General features: G+C 33.9%; 2 protein-coding genes across 2 annotated transcripts; one reads left to right on the forward strand and one right to left on the reverse strand.

Annotated features, from left to right (window-relative positions):
• The first annotated feature begins 18925 nt into the window (after positions 1-18925).
• LOC137001172 (putative nuclease HARBI1) lies at positions 18926-22187 on the forward strand. Its single transcript, XM_067359534.1, has 7 exons — positions 18926-19518; positions 19594-19687; positions 20296-20486; positions 20572-20707; positions 20852-20996; positions 21094-21288; positions 21567-22187. The coding sequence occupies exons 1-7, from the start codon at positions 19349-19351 to the stop codon at positions 21743-21745; spliced, it is 1110 nt and encodes a 369-aa protein (XP_067215635.1). The 5' UTR covers positions 18926-19348; the 3' UTR covers positions 21746-22187.
• On the reverse strand, positions 22176-24546 carry LOC137001173 (myb/SANT-like DNA-binding domain-containing protein 4). Its single transcript, XM_067359535.1, has 6 exons — positions 23840-24546; positions 23689-23769; positions 23379-23582; positions 23187-23304; positions 22932-23117; positions 22176-22854 (listed from the first exon to the last, which is right to left on the reverse strand). The coding sequence occupies exons 1-6, from the start codon at positions 23945-23947 to the stop codon at positions 22541-22543; spliced, it is 1011 nt and encodes a 336-aa protein (XP_067215636.1). The 5' UTR covers positions 23948-24546; the 3' UTR covers positions 22176-22540.
• Between the last annotated feature and the right edge of the window lie 1391 nt (positions 24547-25937).

A 25937-nucleotide genomic window follows, 5' to 3' on the forward strand; every position in this document is an offset into this window, starting at 1 on the left:
CTTCTCCCTTAAATGAGTTAGCATTAAATGATCTGCACACAGACCAGCACGACGAAATAAATTGACAGTCCATTTTTCTAATTTAATATTCCCTAAAATAAAGTAATGAAAAACGATTGACAAATAGTAAATATTTTGAAAGTACTTTTAAAACATAATTATTTTATTTTTAAATAATAAATGAGATAATAATTGAGGACGCGGATCAAAGAACTCGCTCTGCGCTCAAATCGTGTAAAAGTATTGTCTAAACGTCTCAGAGCATGAAAATTTTGAAAGTCGCAAAATTAATTTTTTTTAAATACAAACTTGTAGAGAACGACGAGACGGAACTTTTTTCTTTTTGCAGTTTTTTTGTTCGATGCTTATTTTTAATAATAAAAATAAAAAACTGAAAAATTTTTATCCCCAAATTCAATAAGATTTTAAGATATAAATCGTCGTAATTTGGCCAAATTTTGTTGAAATTGTTTGAAATTTGGTATACGCATGCAGAAAATGACCTAGTCGGCAATTTTCATTATCATATTCATAATCAGCGCGCCAAACTACATAAAATAGTGGAGTTTCAAAAAAATCCGAAGGTTCCGCTAATCAGAGAGAGAACTCCACCCAAATTAAATAACAATTAAACAGAAATAAAAGAAAATATAAAAACGATATTTTATAAAACGATAATATTGCAAAATGAGAAATGTGAAACGAAGCTGCACGGTAACACACAGACTTTCTGTTGCACACTGACTATGAGCGTAGCCTATTTATCTCAATTTTTACCGAGATGCTCGCTGTTTACTTGTTTTGCTAGGACAGTGCTCGGAATTTGTTGAACATTTCAGCCAATTTCCGCGGTATACCCCTTTTTTTGTCTCCATACCGCGTTTGCTGCAGCCGCTAGGGTCAACGCCGCCAGTGTTCCGATTAGGGACCGGTTGTATGCGCATGTGCGGCAATACGGCGTCAGTACAGTGTCTCATACAAGTTAAACAAGGCACCGTTACCCCCCTACATTTAAAATATTTCAAAATTTTTTGAAATTGATTGAAATTTTCTACTTCTTGGTTTTTTAGCTGCTGGCTCCGTAGATTCCATGCTTGTAAATAAATAAATATTACTTATTTGTAGTCACCTAACCTCCTCATGTCAAAACGTCCCGTCATACGGTCAACACACAATATATAACGGCACTGGATCTTCATTACCGCACATGCGCAGAGCTGCACATGCGCATACAACCGGTCCCTAATCGGAACAGTGAACGCCGCCGAGCGTTAGAAGCGGCACTATTTAATTATGAGTGGATTCTTCTCCCTATTTATTAAAATTTAAAAAAATTTATTAAAATTTATTAAAAATAAATTTATTATTAAATTTATTAAGTGAAAATATTTCAATAGATTTCCACGTCACCCATGAGGTACTAATGCTGACGCGTTTTTTTAAAAGTGGTTTTTCCAGTAGGTCCGCTCCACTGAAGATAAAAATGCGTCAGCATTAGTACCTCATGGGTGATGTGGAAATCTATTAAAATATTTTCACTTAATAAATTAATTAATAAATTTATTTTTAATAAATTTTAATAAATTTTTTAAAATTTTAATAAATAGGGAGAAGAATCCACTCATAATTAAATAGTGCCGCTCCTAACGCTCGGCGGCGTTGACCCTAGCGGCTGCAGCGAGCGCGGTGTGGAGAAGAAAGAAGGCGTATACCGCGGAAATTGGCAGAAATGTTCAACAAATTCCGAAAACTGTGCTAGGAGATTGTTTTATAAAACTATAATCTCTCTCAGGACTGTCGATGATATATATATACTGTGAGTCACAAAATTATTCGCTCAGTCGAGAATGCAACAAAGATGAATAAAATAATGAGACAACAAAAGACTTTTTGAAATTTTTTAATTTGGAAGTACATAATTTACAGTTCAATATAACAGAATTGTAAAAAAATTTGGAACATTGTGGTTTATAATTACAGAAAAACAGGTTATAACAATTCTTTACACGTTTCCACGTCACAAAATTATTCGCTCATTTTGTAGAAATTATTATTTTAATAAAATTTATACTTAGTGGGATACCCTTTTTGTTTTATAATTTCGGCAAGTCTTTTTGGCATCGATCCTACTATTTTTTTTAAATAATCGCTGTCTATTTTTTGCCATTCCTTTTGTAATCTATTTTGCAACTCAGTTTTGCTTGTAATAGAATGTTTGCCAATTTTTTCCGTAGTACTCTTCGAACTGTTTCGTGGGAAACTTCTTTTTCAGAGAAATTTTGAAGAAGTGAGTTTATTCGGGGAGCACTTATCTTCGGATTTTCTTTAACTTTCCTAACTACAAACGCTCTTCTGAGGAATTTAATAATTTCTTTCTATCACGGCCTGTTTTATTTTCTATTCGTCCTTCTTCTTCGTATCGTTTAATAACGTATCGCGCCGTCAAATAACTTTTACAAACAATACTTCCAATTTCTCTTAAAGATTTACTATTTTTTCAATAAAAAATAATTAATTTCCTAACTCCTAAGATTTGTTTCTTTGCTTTTTCTGCCCATGATAATGAATTATTGAAACGAGAAATTATAAATGGAAATCGATGCTTACTGAATGCTTTTCTATGTTATACTGTCTATCTTAAGCAACAATCAGAAACAAATACCCATCGAAGTTAGTAGACTGCATTTGTTTTAGTCGGTTCATAGCGTGAGCGAATAATTTTGTGACGTGAAATCGTGTAAAGAATTGTTATGACCTGCTTTTCTATAATTATAAACCACAATGTTTCAAATTTTTTTTACGATTCTGTTATATTGAACTGTAAATTATGAATTTCCAAATTAAAAAATTTCAAAAAGTCCTTTGTTGTCTCATTATTTCATTTATTTTTGTTGCATATTTTTATTTATCAATCTTTTATAAATAACATTTTTAAAATAATTTTTGACAATATCTGATTTATAAAGGATTGGTAAATACACAATTTTTAAAAAGAGCAATTTTTAGGGTAGTCATATTTTAAAAAATAAACAAGTATTCGATCCGACCAATATAGTTTCAAGTTTTATGACACGGTTTTTTTTCAATTGATATACAATATTTGTTTTAGAAAAAATTAAAGTCTTCCAGAACAAGCACACAAAATTTTGTGTATGTGTAGTGTTAAAAATATAGAATTAGATTTTAAAACTTAATTGTTAAATGAAACTTTGTGCGGTGCACACTTGCTTGCGGCGGTTCATGACTATATAGTCCTCTCAAATTATAAATAAAAAGATTATTTTTACTGTCTAGCTTGCATTCGTGTTTAATATGTATTTTTACATCTATTATAGTTTACGTGTAAACGCCCAACCCTGGCTTTTAATATTCAAAATAAGTTATTGGTCATTACTGTATGAAATATCTATAAGAGTTTATCATCTTTTTAAATATTAACAAAAATGCAATACTTTATTTACACACACGCACGCACACACACACACGAAATTATAGAAGTAATTTATTAAAATAATTTAAATGTACATTTTCAAATTACACAGGTTATTGAAAATAACTGATCTTTTGCTAAATAAACTGTAAATGCAAAAATAAATGCTACAATACATGTATTTACAATACGTGTGTATTTATATTTCAAATCTGATTGATATACATAATCCATTGAAATATATACCATACTGGAACGAGCACGCCTTTGTTCTCGACTGGTCAGATGGAAATAGCTGTTCGGACCCGGATCTCTCTATTTAACCAACAGTCTCGGTCACGTGTTCACAGCTACTATTAGTCGAGAGTGTTACGTCTGGTCACTAGACGTGTGTAGAGAATTCTGTAATATCGACTATTAGCGCGAAATTTGAAATGTCTCCTTATTTTTTAGTCACCCTGCATTCACCGGGTTTACTAGGGATACAGGAGGTAACAATCTATCGTATGAAAAGGATATGAATAAAATTAAATAAAATAGATTAAATTAGCTTACCTAATTTTAATTAGGAACAAAGCCTTATAGATACGTCTTAATAATGCAGATATTACACTGCTAAATATAAACCAAATAACTCAGTGTTTTCAACTGAACAATGCAGAGAAAAATAGTATGTAGAACTTAATATGACCTAACAGTGAGTCTGCTGGAAGAGAACTGTCTCACGAGCGATGATGTACGTTGGTCTTGTGGTGGGGAGTAGGCCCTCGAGAGTATCGCATAGATTTTTAATCGTCACATCGGCTTCTTGATACGTTGGAATATCGTTTGGCTGGAAGTTGATATGCAGCTCGTTTTCGTTTATAGAAGATAGCCGACGGATAAGATGGGTGTCTGGTAACCTTTGCTTATTTTATTCTTATCTCTTCACTTATTTGTTCAATGCATTGTTCAATTATGCAGTATTCTTATAGCTATAGTATAATTAATATTTTTATAACTAATAATACAGTTAACACTAATCATAACTTCAATCTTGCTCTTTGGATGAATTTTAGATGGACTTGTACAGATCTCTTTAATAATGTTCTGTTTTTTTGAATTTTACCATTGTCGGGACATCACAAGAGTAGTCGAGATAGAAAGAGAAATCCGGTACCGAGTCACTGCCTTGTCTGACCGTTTTGTCAAATGGAGGGGGTAGCCTGTGCGCCTTCCAGTATGGTATATATTTCAATGACATAATCATGTTTTACAAGTATGCATTACCGACACTTTGTAGATATAGCACATATCGGAACCAAAAAGTCGTGGACATAGCACGGAAGAGACCCAAAAGATCGTGGACATTACCTACGGGATTCGTGGACATTGGCTACGTAGTTCAATGTGCACGTTTTGTGTACGTAGAGGCGCTAGCCCACAGAAACACGAAAAATGCGGGCATGTCCACTCTCAGTCTTCTCTCTGCATATAGTACTATATACAGGGTGTCCCAAAGTTCGCGGCTCAACCGTCGTGTACAGATAGAGCGGGTCAAACTGAATAAGTAAGTCCTTTACCACTTTGCGAAATTTTCAATTTGGCGGATCTTTATTATTTTCTAATTAATTATTGAAAATTTCGCAAAGTGGTAAAGGATTTACTTATTCAGTTTGACCCGCTCTATCTGTACACGACGGTTGGGCCGCGAACTTTGGGACACCCTGTATATCACTGAAAAAAAGTCATATACTTTTCTTATTGTTATTCTTATGTAGTAAATACAAAATAACTAATTAATCAATTAATTAATATATACATATACACATATGTATATTGAATAAATAGTTATCTTTATTTTGTATTTTATATGATAATGACTGAAATAATAAGAGTATATATCATTTCAGTTATATAAAATACAAAATAAAGATAATCATATTCAATATGTATATGTATGTATTGAATAATTAATTAACTTATTTATTTATTTTGTATTAATTACATAAGAATAAAAATAAGGAAAGCATATAACATTTTTTTTCAATTAGAGTGTAGAGTTCAATTATAGTGTAGAGTTATTATTTGATCTAGTTTAAATCGCCTGACGCGCTGACAAAGACGATTTACTTGTACCGATGGGATTGCTAGCACGAGACCGGCAAGACGCACATATTCCAAGGTTTATATAGTTGGCCCCCCTCCTAACGCAAATCGTAAAAACATTTATATATTCGGATTGTACATCGTTTGTACATGAATGTACTATGATTTTTATCGTTTGTACATGAATGTACTATGATTTTTATCGTTTGTACATTTTTTGTTAATTTAAAAAAAAATTACAAAGTTTTCGTAACTGTGCCAATGATAGTTAGCACCCCCCCCCCCCTATGTCTCAATTACGTCACGTAAACTATAATTTATGAATTTATCGTGCTTAATCGTTTGTACATCGTTTGTACATTATTAATAATTGGTTAAATTTATAATTCAACATTTGTTTTTGTTTAAAACGCAAGATAAATAATTTTTATTTGAATATGGCGGGTACGGAGTACGGAGCGGGTGCGCATGCGTGTGCGTGCGTATGCGCGCCTGCGCGTGAATATGCGTGTGCGTGCGTGTGTGTGCATGTGTTCGCGTAGGTGTGTATGCGAGTGAATGGTGGTTGTGTACGTGCGTGTGTTACACAACTACACAGTATATACCCACACACACAGCATACACATTAGCCGACATTATATCACGCCTATGTCATCCATAGACATATATAACTAGATCCAGCCCCTAACAGCACACGATATCCTGCGTATCATCCCAATTTCATACTCATTCTACTGTGATTATCCGTTAAATACTGAGATCAATCCTATAATATCTTTTGCAGTATTATTCGCACACGTATAATCTCAGGTTTGATTCAAACGTACGGAAGTGATACGTACGCACTTCTATCGCGCGCGTATAATCTCAGGTTTGACGAGACCAGCACTCAAGATCTATAGAGAGAAGATTACCTCAGGAAAACCGGTTATGGGCGAGGGATGATGAAGTAAGGGGGGAGCTAGAAACAGCTTGGTGGCGAGGGGCGATGAAGGAAAGGGAGAGCATGATGATCTCATCGACAAACAGTAGCTGTCTGAGATAGCTTCTGTTTGCCGATGAGATCATCATTGCCTTTCTTGCCGCTCGCCCCGCTCAGCATTTGCCCTTCTTGCCGCTCATCCCTCTTTGCGCGTGAGGTAACCTTCTCTCTATAGATCTTGACCAGCACTAACCTGCGCCATTTACATACGTAATTCCTTTTCCCGCTTGTCCGGCATCAAGTGACACCACGCAACACCACGTATCCGAGGTTTTACTGATATCGAAGGTAATTCTTTTTTCCTTTAAGTTTTATTTCATCAAATAGTGAATAAAGTGTAAGAGCTAGATAGTGTTTGTATATAATTTTTGTGATATTTTTATTATTTATTATGTATTTGTTAAATTATTTTGCTTAAAATATTTTAAGGTTATGTTCGTAAACTTGCATTATAATTGCCTCTCACCTCTTTGGTTCTTGGTTAAATATACAATATATTTTCTTAATTATTTTTTAAACAATGTCTTAAAAAGATGATTTAACATAAAACTGTTTTCAGTTCGCAGTATCGTTCCTTTGAAGTTCTCTAGCTTAGGCTTCTAGAACTTTATTTTATATTGTAAGTTTTATGTAAATATTTTTACGCTTACGGTCGTAATTTTGAAATACAAATATCAATTAATAAGAAATTGACTGATTAATTAACCTAATCTAAATTATCCTATACAATATATGAACGCGCGCGCGTTTCAGCGCTTGACTGTGTAAATGTGTGCATGTATATGTGATCTACTGCAACATTCCCATTTTTATCCTATCTTGATACTGTCTTTAAACTATAGACCTTCCTGCGAAATTCTATGGACATACGATGATTCCTAGAACGTACTACGTATATTGCAGTACATTTGAGAATGTTCTGAGAATATTACAATTATACTTTTGCGATATTCTCAGATTGTTCTCAGTATCTACATGTGCTGTTAGGGGCGCAAGCCGTATATTTTCTTATGATATTCGTTGGGTTTGGCAGAACGGAGAGAGAGGCAAAACATAGGGGATATTTCTGTCCTTTTTTTGCGCACGCATCATGACAGTAATGGCCGACAATTGTCAACTGGTCATAACGTGAAAGTCGGATATCATAAGTTACGTGTTATGTGTACGAACATTATACCCTATTATTATACCATATATATAAATATGTTAAAAAATGAAGACGTGCAGTGTATGTGGATATTGGAAGAAGCCTAACGAGAAAGAAAATATATCTTTCCACATGTAAGTAAAACATTTTGATCTATTTCACAATCTGTGTAAGCAATATTCTTAATATATTTGTATGTAAGAGGCTAGTCACTAGAGTGTTGTGTTCCCGGCCAATCTGAAGCGTGAATGTCAGCCTTGAGTCGTCATTGGCTACTTGAGTTTCCCCAGACCAATCCGGTGGGTTCCCGCCGACGGCAATAATTCTGTGTTCTCATTAGCTCACGTGATCGAGCTAAGGTGATGTGAGTTGGGCTGCATGAGCGTGACTTCAAAGCAGTCTGAGTCGAACCGTCCAAGCGCTAACATGCGTTGCGCCTTGATACTGTATTTTACGGTGTATAATACCGAGCAATAAAGTTCTTTTTCATCCTGACATCAATCTAAGTTTACTATACACCTTACGCTCGACTCTTACATGTATATAATGTATATATAATTTGTATATATAATATACATAAAGTATAATACGTATTTCTATATGTACTATATTAAATGTATTATATATATATATATATATATTAATGTTCTTGATAGAAAATAATTGTGCTATTTATATATGCTATTTATTTATGCTTTATTTAGAGTTATTATTATCTCATTCAATTATGCTCCAATTATATTGTTTCAAATATTTTAAAATAAAATATATTCTTTAATAAAGTATAAAAATACAATTTTAAAAGTATAAATATTTTTTCATAAATGTCAATTTATATGTTATTAACTAAAAAATTAATATCATGTTTATATAATAAATGTAACATGCTCTTAATTGCCCAAAAACAACTACGCTTATACATATATTTTCTTAGATTAGAACCTATGCCCTGTATTTTATCACGGCCGTCACATGGCTGTCATGCTCGCTGTCAATAGCGACTGCGCATCCTACCTGCGCAGACAAAGAAAGAAATCTTCTCCTATGTTTTGCCTCTTTGTCCGTTCTGCCAAAACATGCATGCTGGGTCTAGTTATATATGTCTATGATGTCATCACTGCATAGCAAAAGTTAAAAGTTAAAGGGTGTTTACGATAATTCAAGTTCGAGTTAGTTTCACTAGGACCGAAAAATGAGATAGACATAACCATCTAGAATCTTTATGATTTATGACAACTCGACGCTGTCTTGTATTGCTTGAGTTAAATTAATTGAATTTGTTGAGTTTATAGAACAAATTTTATTGTAATAAAAAAATGTCAACTGCAAATCAGTCTATGAAAGAAACAAATAATGTTGGTATGTATGTTGGTATACTTCTTTAATAGATATAATTATATATATATGTATATAATTATATTTATTAAACTCAACAAATTCAATGAATTTAACTCAAGCAATACAAGACAGCGTCGAGTTGTCATGAATCATAAAGGTTCTAGATGGTTATGTATATCTCATTGTCGGTCCTAGTGAAACTAACTCGAACTTGAATTATCGTAAACACCCAAAGACTTTTAAAATATCTCTAGACGAAAAACTATTAATTTTTAAGCTTTGTTCCCATTGAGACTTTCAATCAGGATAAATATTATCAAGTATAGAAAATCAGAAAGACTGTCGAAATTTCTTAAAATCTCCTAACATTGAAGAAATTGTCGATAATAATAATAATAATCAAATCAGTGATCAAAAATTAAGTGAGGAGAAAGAAAATGTAAAGAAAAAATGTAGTTATTATTACAAATCTGAACCAAATATTCGTCATCGTAACAATCGTATTAAAAATATTAAAAATTACATTTTCTTTACATTTTCTTTTTCCTATTCATGTTCATGTACAAACGATGTACGCCTGGTCACACAAATGCCTTAACACATGAAGTTGCACGGGTGTCAAGGCATATCGAGTCGGCGTGTTCCGACTCTAGATATTTTTACATCATGACTATGGTTATAAACACAGCGGCAAAACTGTTTTGACTGTTTCAAAGCAACTGGATCAATTGATTGATATTATAAATATTAACCTTTATTTGTCAATTGCTCCAGTTGCTTTGAAATAGCCAAAACAGCATTGCCGTTATGTTCATAACCAGTCATGATGTAAAAATATGTAGAGTCGGAACACGCCGACTCGATATGCTTTGACACCCGTGCACGGACTAAGGAATAGAGGGACTGAGTCTAAAGTCCTAGTTTAGGCGAGAGGGGATGGTAACTCAAGCGTGCGGGAGGGACTGCTTTCCGCCATATTAATGTAGCGATTCTCACACAGAGATTCTGTGTCTGTGACATGGTTACACTCGTGTAGTGGTGCCACTAGACATAACGAGTGACAAGCATAAAGAGATTAGGCGATTTTATTATTGTTGTATTATAAATTTTATAAAATACTTTAACTTTTATTACTCTGAGGCTCTGCATACAGTAGACAAAATATTAGAAATAGCAATAAACATTTAATATTAAAAAGAGAAATTATTTTACATCTAACAAGAGAATAAAATATATTAATTAGTTCCAATTCTTATTTCTTAATTTATGCATTAATTTTTTCTATTCTTTTTATTTTTAAAATAAATAATTCCAATTTCTTATTTCTAATATTTAATAATTATTTCTATTTCTATTTCCTATTTTGTTTATTGTGCGCAGGATCTGACTTTCATTTCTCACATATACGCAAATAGTGAGTTCTATGTGTGGTGATTACTAAACGAATATGGCGGCCCCCCCCGCCGCAAACGTGCTCCCCCGGTACAGCTTGTGCACCGTCCCTCTATTCCTCAGTCCGTGCACCCGTGCAACTTCATATGTCAAGGCATTTGAGTGACCTGGTATACAATCCGAATATATAAATGTTTTTACGATTTGCGTTAAGAGGGAGGCTAACTATATAGACCTCGTATTCCACTAGCAAGGCGTAACCCCGGTTAGAGCCCGTATGTCCCACAAAACAACTAGATGTGTTTATCAGGATAATTAACTGAAGGCGAGGATGGGTCAGGATTAGGAAAAGAGACGTTTTGTGATTGCACAAAGAACTTTACTCAAGGGTATCACTTTTATAAAATGCTTACTATAAAAGTCGTAAAGCGACTGCCCCGGCGGCACGCATGCCGGATGCACGACGCTAGCGCTTACGCATGCGCCATCTAAAAGTAACTAGCCCTAAGATCTATAGAGAGAAGGTCAAAATCTATAGAGAGAAGGTTACCTCATGCGCAAAAAGGAACGAGCGGTTTTCCTGAGGTAACCTTCTCTCTATAGATCTTGAGAGAAGGTTACTGGCCGGAGCACAGACTTTTGCATAAAGCATAACGCATAAGCATAAGGAAATTGATTGGTCCATTTCCTTATGCATTTGCTTATGCTTATATATAGACCAATCAATTTCCTTATGCTTATGCGTTATGCTTTATGTAAAAGCTTGTGCTCTCGGCTTACCTCAGGAAAACCGCTCTATAGATCTTGAGAGAAGGTTACCTCAGTTTAGTTTAGTTTAATATGGCGTGGCTCCGAGGGGTCTCCCCTCTTACGACCATCTGGTTCGGTGGAAGGGGATGATAAAGAAAGCGGGAGATTCAAAAGTAGAGGTTAGATATTCTAAGGAAAATTTCAAATGCCTGTGAGGTTTCGATAGTTGGATTCTTTAGTAGAGTAGTTGTTGAAAAGGGGGGATTAATTCCAGCTTTTAATAATTTCAATTGAAAAGCTGCTCTAGCAGGATTATAAAGTGGGCAGTTCCACAGAACATGTTCAATATTTTCAGACTGATAGCCACATTGACATCTCGGAGAGTCGACAATATTACATCTGGCTAGAGATGCATTTAAGTTATAATGGTTACTTCTTATGCGAGATATGGAAGAGATCAATTTACGATCAAAAGATTGAAAAGAGTGGAACCAAGGTTTTTTGGCTCTGCAAAAATAATGTTTAAAGTAATGACAACCTTTTATATTTTTCCAACAATCAATAAAAAAGAAGAACCTTGCTTTTTCTTTGAAATGGTAGTAAAAATAAGAATAAGGAATGGGCGCATTTAAATTGTTGCCATATCTTATGGCTAAATTTGTAAGGCGATCAGCTATTTCATTGCCTACTATCCCTATATGAGCGGGAATCCAGATAAGCTCAATATTCAGTCCTTTTTCGTGTGCGGAGTAAAGTTTATTTTTAAGACGGATGATAAATTCATTTTTGCAATGTAGTGGTGAACAGTTAGCAACAGAGCGGACAATACTTTGCGAGTCAGTAAAAATAATAGAACTCTTGAAATGGTTGGAAATAATAAGATCGATTGCGATGTCAATTGCCATGCTTTCGGCAGTGAATATGGAGGCATAAGATGTTATTCTATAAAAAGGTGAGTGTTCTAGGGAGGGGCATATACAGCCAGCCCTACATAGAGGCCGTCGGATTTTTTAGATCCATCGGTATAGAAGACGTTTTTACTTCTGATAATGTTGTCATAAATCATTTTAAAGATTTGATTAGAATCAGAGTTTTCACAGAACTTAGATCTATCAGTGATCCTGATGTTAGGTTTCCAAAGTAAGGCGTCAAAAGGTATTGAGTGAGCAGGAGCCATGGATTCCGATTGAATACGATTTTTAAAAGTACGACAGTAAAAAAAAGCCTTGAGTAGAAGAAAAGAATTAGAAATGTTGTGTCTGGAGTGAATAGAGGTTATATTAGAAAGGTTTTCCAATTTGGTGATTAAGGGATGTTTGTTCAGCGAGAAGACCCTTATGAGGTATCTCCTAGTAAGAAGCAGGAATTTCGTAGATAGAGGTAGTACACATGCCTTAGCCAGAAGAATATTAGTAGGAGTGGTTTTCCTAAATCCAAGTGAGAGTCTTAGAGCCTGAAATTGAATGCGCTCAAGTTTTTGAAATAGATTATAAGGGACACCGGAAAAGACGAAGTTTCCATATTCTAAGGAAGCTCGTATGACCATTTTGTAGATATTTAACAAAGCAGAGGGGTGAGCTCCCCACCATACTCCTCTAAGCATTTTGAGAATGTTTAACAATTTAATACCTTTAGAATGAAGATAGTTTACATGTAAATGTCCCGTGAATCTGTAATAAAAAAAAATACCCAAAAATTTTGCTCTATCCGTCGAGTCGATAAGGCTTCCATTAACATCAATAGTGCAAGAGAAGGGGTCAATCCTTTTCCTAGTAAAGATAACTAGAGATGATTTAGAAGGGGAGATTTCCAGTCCAATGTCTTCAAGGTATCTAACAATTTTAGTTGCAGATAAAGACAGGTTGAGGAGTATTTCTTCAATATTATTTCCTTTTATATAGATGGCCGTGTCATCTGCAAATTGAAGAATGCGACAGTTATTGGATAGTTGTTTGCGTAAATTATTAATATAAAGATTAAAGAGAAGAGGGCTTAGTACTGATCCTTGGGGTACGCCCTTGTATGTATAGAATGGTTGAGATAATTCTCCGTTCAAATTGAAGAAGAGAGTGCGAAAGGAAGTGAGATTATAAATAAATTTACAAAGTCTCTCCGGAATTTTTAGCTCCCTTAAGATGTGAATTAGGATGTTGGGAAGAAGGTTATCAAACGCTCCTTTGATATCGAGGAAAAGACAAGGCGTATATTGTGTCAGAGCGAGACCTGTAGAAATTTCTGTTGAAAGAAGTGCTAAGTTGTCATAACATGACTTACCCTTACAAAATCCGAATTGAGATTTAGAGAAAATTCGCCTCTTATTCCTAATTATTGATTTAGAGAAAATTTTATTATGTTCACATCACCAGTGAAGTCTTGAGGCGATGGTTTTTTCCATGATTTTAAGGAGACATGAGGTCAGTGATATAGGGCGATATTTACCCGGTGTTGCTTTAGGGATTAAAAAAACCAAGGTTTTCTTCCAGTCATGAGGAAAAAATCCTGAAGATAAAATTTGATTAAAGAGATTACAGATTAGGTCATGCATAAAGTGAGATAAGTGATAAATCATGCGGTAGCTGATGCCATCTATACCTGGGGAAGAACGTAAATTAAGCCTAGATATAACATCCGAAACCTCTGAGATTAAAATTGGTCGAGAGAATATACATTCTCTTGAAGAGAAGTTTGAATTCTCGAAGGGAGAAGGAAGAGCACAGGAGTCTGGGCAGAGAGAGTGGATAATGCCCATGAGTTCCTCATTTTTTTGGCTAGAGTTAGGATAATAGTTTATGTCGGAGAGATTACGATTTTTAAAACATTTAATAACCTTCCAAATCTTTCCAGGAGCTGTTTTAAATTCGATTTCACTGCAGAATTTCTTCCAGGATTCGCTTTTAGCTTTACGAAATACTTTTTTGGCTAAGGCTTCTTTCTTTTTGAGAACGATGTAGTTTGAGAAGAAGGGAAAGTTTTTAAAATTTTTCAAGGCTGTTTTTCTTTCCAGGGCGGCTGTTTTACAATCTAGGTTCCACCAAGGAGCTGGTGGGGGGCCTTTAACTGAACGATAAGTTGCTTGAGAATTGGTATGAAGAGGTTTGCCATTAGCTGAATTGATTGCCTCCTTAAAGTAAGAAGAGAAGTAATGTATTTGTTCAGAGACATCAAATTCCTCACAGTAAAGTCTAGTTGAAATTTCATCTTCCTTGTGAACAAAGTATCCTTTAAAAGTTTTCCAATTAGTGGTGTTATTATCTATTTTATGACAGAATCTTTTGGAATAAAGGATTGTAGTATTGACAGTAGTAACAATAGGGAAATGATCACTATTCATGGAGTCTTCCAAAACCTGCCAAGAGCAAACTGGAATAAGATCTGGATTAACAAAAGTGAGGTCAACAGCACTTTTGTTTTGAAATGGAGATGTCAATCTGGTAGCCGATCCATTGTTAAGGATAGCAAGATTATGATCAAATGCTGCTTCCTCCAGTGATCTGCCGGTTGCGGAGGTAAAAGCGCAACCCTAAGAGAGATGATGTGAATTGAAATCACCCAGAACTATAACATTCTTAAAGTTTTTAAGAGAAGAAAAGAGCGTATTCCATTGATCGTATCCCATACAAATTTCTGGATGCTTGTAAAGAGACACTATGAGTAACTGACCTTGTGTGGTTGAAAGAGAAACGCCAAGAGTGTCTAAAGCTCCTTCGTAATGTATAATCTCCTTGTCAACAATAGATTGGATGTCATCACGGATCATGAGACATAGCCTACTTGATTTATGTCGAGATGAATCTTTTCTGTAGATCGTAAATCCTGGAATATAGAGATGATAGTTATGATTTAACCAGGACTCAGAGATGGCGATAACATCGTATTTATTGATAATCTTAAGAAGTTCGCCCTTTTTAGAAATCAATCCTCTAGCATTCCATTGGAAGATTTTTATAGTGTTATAAGAGGACTTATCCATTGTAAAAGTTGTTGTAGGGATTGAAAAAATTTTCACTTTGACAAGAAGGATAAGGCTGAGAGGGTCTATTAACGAGATGATTGTACAATGACGGGTTTATATTAGAGAATGCAGCTATCAGTTGTGTGAATAGCTGAAGAATAAAATTAAACTGGCTTTCTTGAGAGCCAGAAGGAGAAGAGAGGGAGAGAATAGTATTGGGTCCTTCAGAAGGGATAGCACACCCATCTGGAGGTCTGAAGAGAGCTCGATCATTTGGTTCGAGTAAATAGTCATGTCCTGAACCTCGGCCATCCTGATTAGGATGAGTGGGGTGTTGCGAGTCTTTCCGATCGCAACCGTAAGTTCGAGATCCGCTTGGGGAACAGGACGCACTGCTTAGAGGTGTGGAATAACTGGACGCAAACCTTGACTCGAACAATTTATTTAATCACTCACAAACTGCCAGGACGGTGTTAGGTTTTCGTGAGCCGTGTACGGACACGGGGAAACGAGTCGGTGTATTCGCGTATCGTAAACTGAATCCGTCGCTGCTTGCGCGCGACTGTATTTATACGAATCGGCAATCAAGAGTTTTGTAATATTATTGATATATTATTGTTGATATTTCTCGGATTGCTGATTCGTGTCACCTTGAATCCGAGGTTGTTTCTCTGCAGCCTCATCGTTATTCTTTATTTGCTAAATAATTCTTTCTTAGTATTTTATTTTGGTATTTAACTTAATTAACCTTACAGCGACACGTTGTGTGTTACGACACACAACATCGGGCATGAGGGGTAGGAATTCCTTTAGTAGGAGAGAACATATGTTTTTTAGCTTTGTTATTATGGAAGTTAGAGTTATCCGTCGCCTGCGCATAAGAAATACCGTTATTACTGGTCGGAGAGTTATTATAAGAAGAAGATTTGAACAGAGGTGAGGAAAAGTGAGCAGAGCTGGGTGGTGAAACGGGAGAAGAGCTTCCATTGAGAGGGGGGAAATTAAAGATATTATTTCTCAAATTAGAGCTTGAGTTGGAGTTTGTACCTGAAAGCAAATCCCTGGCCTCTTTAAGAGGAATGTTTTTATTGGCTGCGAGGAGCTGTACGTTTTTTTGAATGGCAAACTCAGGACAGAGAGGGTCCATAGGAGAGTGTTCTCCTCTACAATTTGCACACGATGGAGGAGATGCGGAGTTGGGGCAAGGATTTGCCTTGTCGTGGTCTGAGCGACCACAATGAGAGCAACGAGGTTTGCCTCTGCATTGGGTAGCCGAATGGCCAAATCTGTAGCAGGAATAGCAGATTGTGGTCTTTGGAATAAAAGGAGAGACCTCATATCTGACTCCGAAAATATATATATATTTGGGGAGAATTTGATTTAAAAAAGATATCACAATCGTCTTGGCAGGAACAAATTGAATAGATTTTGCACCGGATTTGTCTTCAGCTGTGATTCTTCTATTAAGTCTTCTTAATGTAGTTATCTCAAATGGGCAGTCAATTCCCGATTTGAGTTCTTCTAAATCCATATCTGTGGGGATATTGCGAACTATACCCTGACGAAATACTCTGTAATTTGGAATGAAACATGTCATGTTACGATCTTTAAAGGGTTGTTATGAAACTAAGAGATTAGCCGCATCTTTGGTTTTGAGTGTAATTGAGATTTTAGCAAAACCTAATTTCTTTACTTTAGTAAATTCATTCTTGTCCCACTTGGTTAGGGAGCGCCCGATATAAAGAGGGTGAATGGGCGAGGGAGAAGAAGAAGAAGACTGAATATAAAAAAAGAAAGGACCTTGATTAGAGTTCGCATATCTATTAGTAATTAAGGTATCAAGTGCATTCTTTGGTTCACCTATCTGACTAGAAGCATCCTTTGCTTTGTTAGATGTGTTATTTTTATTGGATTTTTTAATTTCTAGAGTCAAATTTGTGTCTTCAACAGCAGATCTTTTAGTTCCCGTCATTGCTGGGATAGAAGAAGTAGTAGCGTAATTTTGAGAATTGCAATTATTAGAGGTGTTAACCCCGATAATGTCTGAGATAGTCTCAGGATCTGTGGTGATGTTAGAAATTAAATTATTATTTACCTTGGAGGAGGTTACATCGTCATCGACATTCATGTCCATATCCGAATCACTAAAATCACTAATAGTTAAGGGATTAGAAGTAGTTTTCTTCTTATTGCTTACCCCGGCATTTACATTTAGTTTCGAGTTACTTTTGTTGCCTTTAAGGCGGGAACGTGATCGAGAACGAGAGCGAGGCATGTCGGACACGTGGGAAGAGGTTAAGGAGGTTACCCCTCTTCTCACCGAAAATTCCGCAGATTCCCCTGCAATTGATCAGCGACTGGCCTCTCAATCACTAGCCTTGAATTGCTAAAAATCTAAAAATCTAAAAACACTCTTTACTATCCGATAATACTTCGTGAATTTAATATTACGCAGTTTAATTCAGAGAACTACATAATCGCGTATTAACACGTTAACATGCAGCGCCAGACTCTGTTACCTCAGTAAAACCAGAGAGAAGACAGAGTGGACATGCCCGCATTTTTCGTGTTTCTGTGGGCTAACACCTCTATGGGCGGTATTCATAGTCCGTCCTTATATTCAAAATCGTCTTAAGCACGGACTTATATTCGCTCTCTTCGTCACACATAGATTGTGTCTGACGAAGAGAGCGAATATAAGTTTGTACTTAAGACGATCTTGAATATAAGAACGGACTATGAATACCGGCCTATGTGCACAAAACGTGCACATTGAACTACGTAGCCAATGTCCACGAATCCCGTAGGTAATATCCACGATCTTTTGGGTCTCTTCCGTGCTATGTCCACGACTTTTTGGTTCCGATATGTGCTATATCTACAAAGTGTCGGTAATAGCATACTTGTAAAACATGATTATGTATATCAATCAGATTTGAAATATAAATACACACGTATTGTAAATACATGTATTGTAGTATTTATTTTTGCATTTACAGTTTATTTAGCAAAAGATCAGTTATTTTCAATAACCTATGTAATTTGAAAATGTACATTTAAATTATTTTAATAAATTATTTCTATAATTTCGTATGTGTGTGTGCGTGCGTGTGTGTAAATAAAGTATTGCATTTTTGTTAATATTTAAAAAGATGATAAACTCTTATAGATATTTCATACAGTAATGACCAATAACTTATTTTGAATATTAAAAGCCAGGGTTGGGCGTTTACACGTAAACTATAATAGATGCAAAAATACTCGCATATTAAACACGAATGCAAGCTAGACAGTAAAAACAATCTTTTCATCTATAATTTGAGAAGATGAGAATGATTTGAGAATTTGAGAAGACTATATTTATGAATCGTCGCAAGAAAGTGTGCAAATTGTAATCTTGAAATTTAGGGTACAATTTACGAAAAATTACGGCATAATGTAAAATGAACAAAGGTATACATTTTTAATTAAATTTTTAAAGAAATTTATGTTAAATTTTTCTTTAATTTTGTGATTTTTGATAATAAAAATATGAGAAGCAATTAAAGTTTAATAAAATACTATATATGTAGTATTGAGACATCATTTATTAAAATAGGATATTAATATATTATTAAGATTAAATTTATTAAAATTAGTTATTAACGTTAAATATAAAAGTGGAGCCTTTTCTCCATTGGTCTTGCATTCCGCCTCCAGCTCCACCACGCCACTCGCTTGCAGACCCGCGCCATCCGCGTCTGGATCTGCCTCGCCACCAGCTTCCAGATCCACGGTTCTAGCTTCCAGAGTGGCCACGCCACTCGTCTGTCCATGGGCCCATCCACCCACTTCTCCACCCTCCTCTCCACCGGTTTCCTCCGTTTCCTCTTCCTCCACGTGCGTTTCTAAATCTAAACCAAACAGAGAAAATAAATAATACATTAAGTCATACATTCATCATGATATATAAAACGTGAAAGTGCTACATCGAAAAATTATGTTATTTAAAGAGAAAATTGAAAATTTATCGTAGTTATTCGTCAATTATCAACTTTCAATGAATTTTATACTAGGGCATTGATCATGTAATTTTTCCCCTAGATGAAAAGCACAAAAAATGAAAATTTTCACGTGAATTCGACAGTTTTGCAATCACGCAACTTTTGCCTGTCATAAAAAGTGAACTAATTCACGCGAAACATTTCGGCATGTAACGAGGTACTTAAAATGTGAAAGTTTGGTTTCTTTTCAGTAATCTATCTAGAATCAATTTAGAAAGCAATAAAAATGGATGTTGCTTTGTGGTTTATTGCTGTAAATTGTGTAAATGAAGACGATGAACGGAAACAGGAACGAGAAAGACAGGAACGGCGGAAAATAGGTATTATAAGAAAACCTCTACGCGATACGTCAAATCCTTTCGATTTGTCAGAAACACAATTTCGTTTCTTATACAGGTAAGCGATACATTGAATATTTTACATTTTTTTCAGTGATTTTTAATAAGTAATTAATTATTAAAAACTTTTCAGGTTATCAAGACAAGCAACTCGCATTCTGTGTGAAAATTTAAGACAATGGGTTCAGCCCGGAATAAGATCAACTGCCATTCCAACAGAGCTGAAAGTATGTATACCTCCTTTTTTATTCTCAAATAATTTTAAAATTATCTATTTGCATGCTTTGTTAGGCAATATGTATCTCTGTCCTATGTGCAATACGTATCTCTGTATATACAGGATGGGCCATTTTAATCTATGCACCCAAATTTCTCCGTAAGTAAGCCAAATACAGAAAAATGGTTTAGACAAAAGTTGTTCAGGACAATGGGGGTCACCTGAACAACTTTTGTCTGAACCATTTTTCTGTATTTGGCTTACTTACGGAGAAATTTGGGTGCATAGATTAAAATGGCCCACCCTGTATGTCACTGTTATCCTTGTAGTCTTATTAAAACCTAAGGCCCTAAGCAGAATGGTTGTCTTGCAAGACTTCAGACACAAGACAGACTTTAAGACACGTAACGCACAATACTGTCTTGTGTCTGGAGTCTTACAAGACAACCATTCTGCTTAGGGTCTTATAAGGAACAATTGAAGCATCGAAACAACATATGACAAATTAAACAATAATAGTGAAATTCAAAATTAATTCTTTTAACTTGTGAGGCTTCTACTTTATATGTAAATTTGCTATAGATCAATGATCAGTAAAAAATGAATCAATATGTGCAGATTCTGGCAGTATTGAATTTTATGGCATCTGGATCCTATCAGAGGCGTGTTGGACAAGATTTCTTGACGTGTATGAGCCAATCTGTTTTTAGTGGAATCTTGCACTTGGTAGTTACTGCGCTGAATAATCATATGCCAGAATGGATAAAATATTCAACCGAAAGACAAGAAATAGAGATAATAAAGCGTCAGTAAGTACATTAAAAGATTAAGTTATATATGTGTGAAAAACAATTATAGGAACTATTTTATTATATTGGATATATATAAACACAGATATTGGGATAATGCAAGATTTCCAGGAGTCACTGGGGCAATTGATGGAACGCATATTGCAATCTGGCCCCCACAGAAGGAAAGAGAGCATTTATTTATTAACAGAAAGCTTTATCACTCTTTGAATGTTATGTTGGTAAGTATTACAAGTAATGTAAATGTATTCATATATTCGTTGCACGTAAATGTAAATATATATATGTATATACTGTATATACTGCATATACTGCATATATTGTATGAATATTAATTGTTAATTATGTGATAAACATATGTGAAGGTGAGCGACTATTTTGGCAAAATTTTGTATGTAAGTACTGCTCATGGTGGTCGAACCCATGACGCACGAGTATGGGCTTCTTCTGCATTATCCGTTCATTTGGAGGAACGATTTTGGAATGGTGAAACTGGTACATGGTTATTAGGTAATAACGATTATATATAATACTTTTTTCTGTTTTTATCGTATTGTATAATGAAATTGAAATATACGAAGCTAACATGTTTCTTTTTTGTGTATAGGTGATTCAGGATATCCGACATTGCCGTACTTAATGACACCAAAACTCAACCAAGAACCTGCAACACCTTCGGCACTATATACAGAGGCACACGTGAAAGCTCGATGTTCTGTTGAAAGATGTATTGGTGTATTAAAAGGACGGTGGCGATGTCTAAGAAAAGAAAGAGCACTCCATTACAAACCAGAGTTTGCAGGTACATACGTTTCATATTTCGTAGCAAACGAAAATAGACTGAAATAGATAAAATTCAATTCATTTTAATTTGAATTTAGATTCTTTATCCCTGCAAATGAATTTAAAGGAATGGATTGTGGAAAAAATAAATTCTTTATTATCCATTTTTGTTTGCTGGGTTTTTTTGTATGTTATATATATAATTATATTATATATATATTTATAACGTTGAATACATAATGTCACGTATACAAATATTTATTTTGATATTAAGTGTATTATTTTAATTTGTTACAGCTCTGATTGTAAACGCTGTTTGTGTTTTGCACAATTATGCAAAGCATTTTAATGTGCCTGATCCTGATATTTTTTTGGACGATATCGATATAGAAGATGAAGTACCCCGTGAAGAAAATGCACATCTTACAGGAAATGAAGTTCGTGAAAATATCATTCGCCGATATTTTACACAGTGAAAAATGTATTCAAGTAAAGCAGTCATTTCTCGATCATAAATTTTCATTTAACTTTATCTTGCTGGAATCTTTCTAATGTCTTCTTCGTGTACCTGCATACGAATTTAGTATACAATTTAATAATTTAGATTTCTTTACAATATAATTTCTTAAACGCTTCTAGACTTTTATACAAAATAAGATGAAAATATATCAAACAGATATTTATATATATAGACATGACATAAATTGGGATAAAGAAAAGGTAAAAAAAAATATTAAAGGTTGAGAGATACTGATAGTAATTTGTTTTGAGCCAAAATTTTGTACATCTATATTTCTGAATAATATAATGTTAAACAGTTAATTAACTTAGCACAATCCTGTAGAGATATAAAAATGTTCTTTTATTCTTTCTGTATATACTTTTGGTTACAAATAAATGTAAACATTTGTAAATAAAGACTTTTTTATTTATGAAGTATTCAATCATCCGATAACAATATCACATGGCATTTATATGATTACAGTATTACTAAACTACTATCCGTATACTTTTTTCTTTATCATATTTGGCTTACATCACATTTGATTTGTATCACATTTTCATAATCTTATAAAATAATATAATACTTAATAGAAATATTTAAAATAAAATATAAACTTTATGTTGATAATTTTAACAGTCTTATAAAGCAATGCAATACTTAATATTAAAACAAAATATTAGCTTTATGTCGATATTTCATAGTAAAAAAAAATATTAACTTTATATCGATAATTTTAATAATCTTATAATTTTATCTTATCCTTGCATTAGTTTTTAGTCTCAAAGTAATTGTCACTCATAGCATTAAAATCCTTTGTCTCATTCAAAATCTCTTTTTGGACGGCAAGTAATTCCTTTTGTACTGTAAGCTCTTCTTTTTTTATTTTCATCTTTTCTTGCTGAAGCTGTAACATTTGTAATGTCATGTTTGTCATTGTCGGTGGCAAATCCTGGTCGGTGTTTGGCGGTTTTCCAGGCAATTTTGCAACCTTCTTGCAAACTTTCTTAATTTTTGATGGTCTAATTCCGACGTTTTCCTTTTCTTCTACAATTTCTGTTTCTGTAGCAGAATTTGAAGTATCTAAAATGAAATGAAATGAAATAATGAAGTGCTGAAATAAAATCATAGAGAAGAAGCTTATGTATTATTATTATTACCATGTATATACTGCAGAATCTCAGGAAATTGACTATCATTTACATCTTGTACATTTACATGCAATGATCTGTTGTTTGATGGTTCTTCAACTACCTTCATGCTGACTTTCTTAATCTTTGATAGTCTCATTCCGACGTTTTCCTTTTCTTCTACAATTTCTGTTTCTGTACTAGAATCTAAACTATCTAAAATGAAATAAAATGAAACGATGAAGTAAAATCGTAGAAAAGAAGCTTATGTATTATTATTATTACCATGTATATGCTGTAGAATCTCGGGAAATTGACTATCATCTACATCTTGTTGTACATTTACATGCGATGGCTTGTTTGAAGTTTTTGCAACTTCTTTTGATTTGACCGGATAACTTATCTGTGTATAATAAATATAACAGTAAATACAAGGGAATAGTGCAAATTTATGAAATAAAAAAACTGTACGTATACCATTGAATTTAGATTCGTTTTAGTAATTAGTCCTCCTTCTGGTATATTCGGCATACCAGCTGCTTCTGGAGTCAATATAGCCAATAGTTTTTGCTCCAAGTCGGAAATATTAATAGCTACTGCAGGTCCTCCGCCCGTTCCTTGCATGTGTGCTCTTTTCTTGCTTTCTTTCTTTAGGACATTCATTTTCCAGTCATTCCAGCACTGTATAACAAATATACATATGCAATATTAAAAATATGAGACAGACAAATGTAGGAGATAAAAATATATTGCGTAAATATTATTTATAATTTTTCAACTAGCTAACCTTTTTCCATTCCGCTGAAGTTTTTATTGGTCCTTGTCCGGAACTATTTACAGTTTCAGCTACTTCTTCCCATAAACTTTTCTGTAAATTTAGATTTTTGTACATAAATAATATTTATTATTTAAGAAAGGCAAAAAAAATTAATATTTACCAGTGCTGAACGGCTCTCCGCATCACGAGAAACTCTTCCTCGTACAACATCAATATGTTTAGACATAAAGTCTAATAAGATTTCTTTCTGTTTATATGTCATATTCATTATTTTTTAATTTTTACACAACCCAGCAAAGCACGTGGCAGAAAATATAAGTCGATAATACATTGAATGTATATTGACAGTCGGCTGCGTCGTTTTGGCGAGTTTTCATCAGTTACAACTGAATTCGCTTCTAGTGATTTCACTTTTATTCGATGCTCTTACAAAATCACGAAATGAAATGTGTGGAAAAGTTAAAATTTTCACGTGAGATCGCAACATACAATAAGTGAAAAGTGAAACTTTTCACTTGAAATTACATGATCGATGCCCAGAACACGCATTGTCTTTATTTTTTATTTTTAATTGAGATAAAACCCAGACAGCACAAAACGTCCTGAGGATTATCCACAATATGTCCAGGTTATCCTAGGATATTTGTAGGATATTTTATTAAAAATGTTTTATGTACGCATATAACTGTTTTAGTTATATTAAGTATTTTATCTAATTAAAAAATGTCAAATATTATAATAGAATAAATATCCTATAAATATCCATAAATATCCACTATATCCTATAAATATCCACAGGATGTCCACTGGATATAAAAGCACATAACGCCAAGACGTAATCTTAAGATATTCCTCAAGACATTTAAAAGAAATCCAGAATGATTCTGGTTGTGATATTTTTATTTTCTTCCAAATAAAAGAAAAAAGATGAACTCTGAACTAACAGTCTATTCAGTTAACAAGGAAAAAGCCCAATAAAATTGTCATGTATAATTATTGCTAAAAAGTGAATTACACATATAGGAGTGACAATTTTTTTCTTATATTTTTAACATTTTTTTATTTTTAAGACATAAATATTTTTATTATTTTTAATATTATTTGTAATATTTTTTAAGTATTTATATATTTTTGATTGTAAATTTGTGCATGCATCCTGTTGTCAGCGCGCGCAACGTCTTCTTGCTCCCGGATTGGTTGCCTTGTGCGATGCTTATAGCTGCGTTGGCGCACTAGCATTTTTGTAAACGGGAAATCATCTGATTGGTTCTTGTGGACTAGCTAGGGTGGCGTGATCGGGAGATTGGTTAGGTTTGTTTGAAACATGCAATGTGACTTTCATTTGTCTCGTCTCCCGCCTTTTCGAGAGATCTTTTCTTTTGTTGCCATGGTCCTCTCGGTCCTCGCGTGTCACGTATGCAATAATTTCCCGTTGCATCAATATCATTTCCGCGTTCATAAATATTTTGTGCCTTACATTAGTTACTTGTGATATTCATATGTGTCCATCTGCTAGTCGCACTATGGCTAAGAAGATCTAATTATAAGAAGAAAGAAGCAGCATCTCCAAGGTAATCGTCCTTTTTTTATTTTATCACAAATTTATTGATATAACAGATTTTTGTGACATAACAATTATAACCTGCAAATTGTAATAAACTTTGCTATGACTTTTACTATTAACCTTTCTTATTATTATTATTTAGCCTCATCTCTCAACATCTGCTTATCAGAAATTATGGCTTAATCCTTAAGAGCATTTTGATCTTCTATATATGCTTTTTTCTTATCATATACAATCAAAAATTCTCAAGGTTATTTCAAAGAAAATTTTCTATAATATATTATCAAATATAATAACAATTTTGCAAAATTAATTTTAGAGGTCTTAATAATTTAAATTTTGTGCTTTTAAATTTTTTATACATATGTACGTTAAGCGATATGTCTGTTTCATCATTAACTTACAGGTATTTTTCTGTTATAAGTTTTGATGTTCTGCAAATATACTTTGCTGTGATGATATTATTATTCCTTTCCTATTATTATTATTCATGCTTATCTCTGGGTATATATTCATCAGACATTATCGCTTAATCTTGAAAAGCGTTTTGATCTTTGGTCTTTTGCTGTACCTTTCTCTTGTCATTCAATCAAAGAATCACACGATTATTTCAATATTAATTCTTTTTGTATGACATTAAATGTGATGTTTTTATTTATGAAATCAAATGTTTTATGTTTTCAAATGTAACAAT

The sequence above is a fragment of the Linepithema humile genome, chromosome 7, assembly GCF_040581485.1.
Source record: "Linepithema humile isolate Giens D197 chromosome 7, Lhum_UNIL_v1.0, whole genome shotgun sequence".
Lineage (NCBI taxonomy): Eukaryota > Metazoa > Arthropoda > Insecta > Hymenoptera > Formicidae > Linepithema > Linepithema humile.

Excerpts from the sequence above, each read along its gene's own strand:
- LOC137001172 (XM_067359534.1), top strand. The coding sequence starts at position 19,349 with ATGGATGTTGCTTTGTGGTTTATTGCTGTAAATTGTGTAAATGAAGAC. Across the intron at positions 19,688-20,295 it reads CCATTCCAACAGAGCTGAAA|ATTCTGGCAGTATTGAATTT; the intron begins GTATGTATACCT and ends CAATATGTGCAG. Across the intron at positions 20,708-20,851 it reads ACTCTTTGAATGTTATGTTG|GTGAGCGACTATTTTGGCAA; the intron begins GTAAGTATTACA and ends ACATATGTGAAG.
- LOC137001173 (XM_067359535.1), bottom strand. The coding sequence starts at position 23,947 with ATGAATATGACATATAAACAGAAAGAAATCTTATTAGACTTTATGTCT. Across the intron at positions 23,118-23,186 it reads GATTCTACAGCATATACATG|ATAGTTTAGATTCTAGTACA; the intron begins GTAATAATAATA and ends ATTTCATTTTAG. Across the intron at positions 22,855-22,931 it reads GATTCTGCAGTATATACATG|ATACTTCAAATTCTGCTACA; the intron begins GTAATAATAATA and ends ATTTCATTTTAG.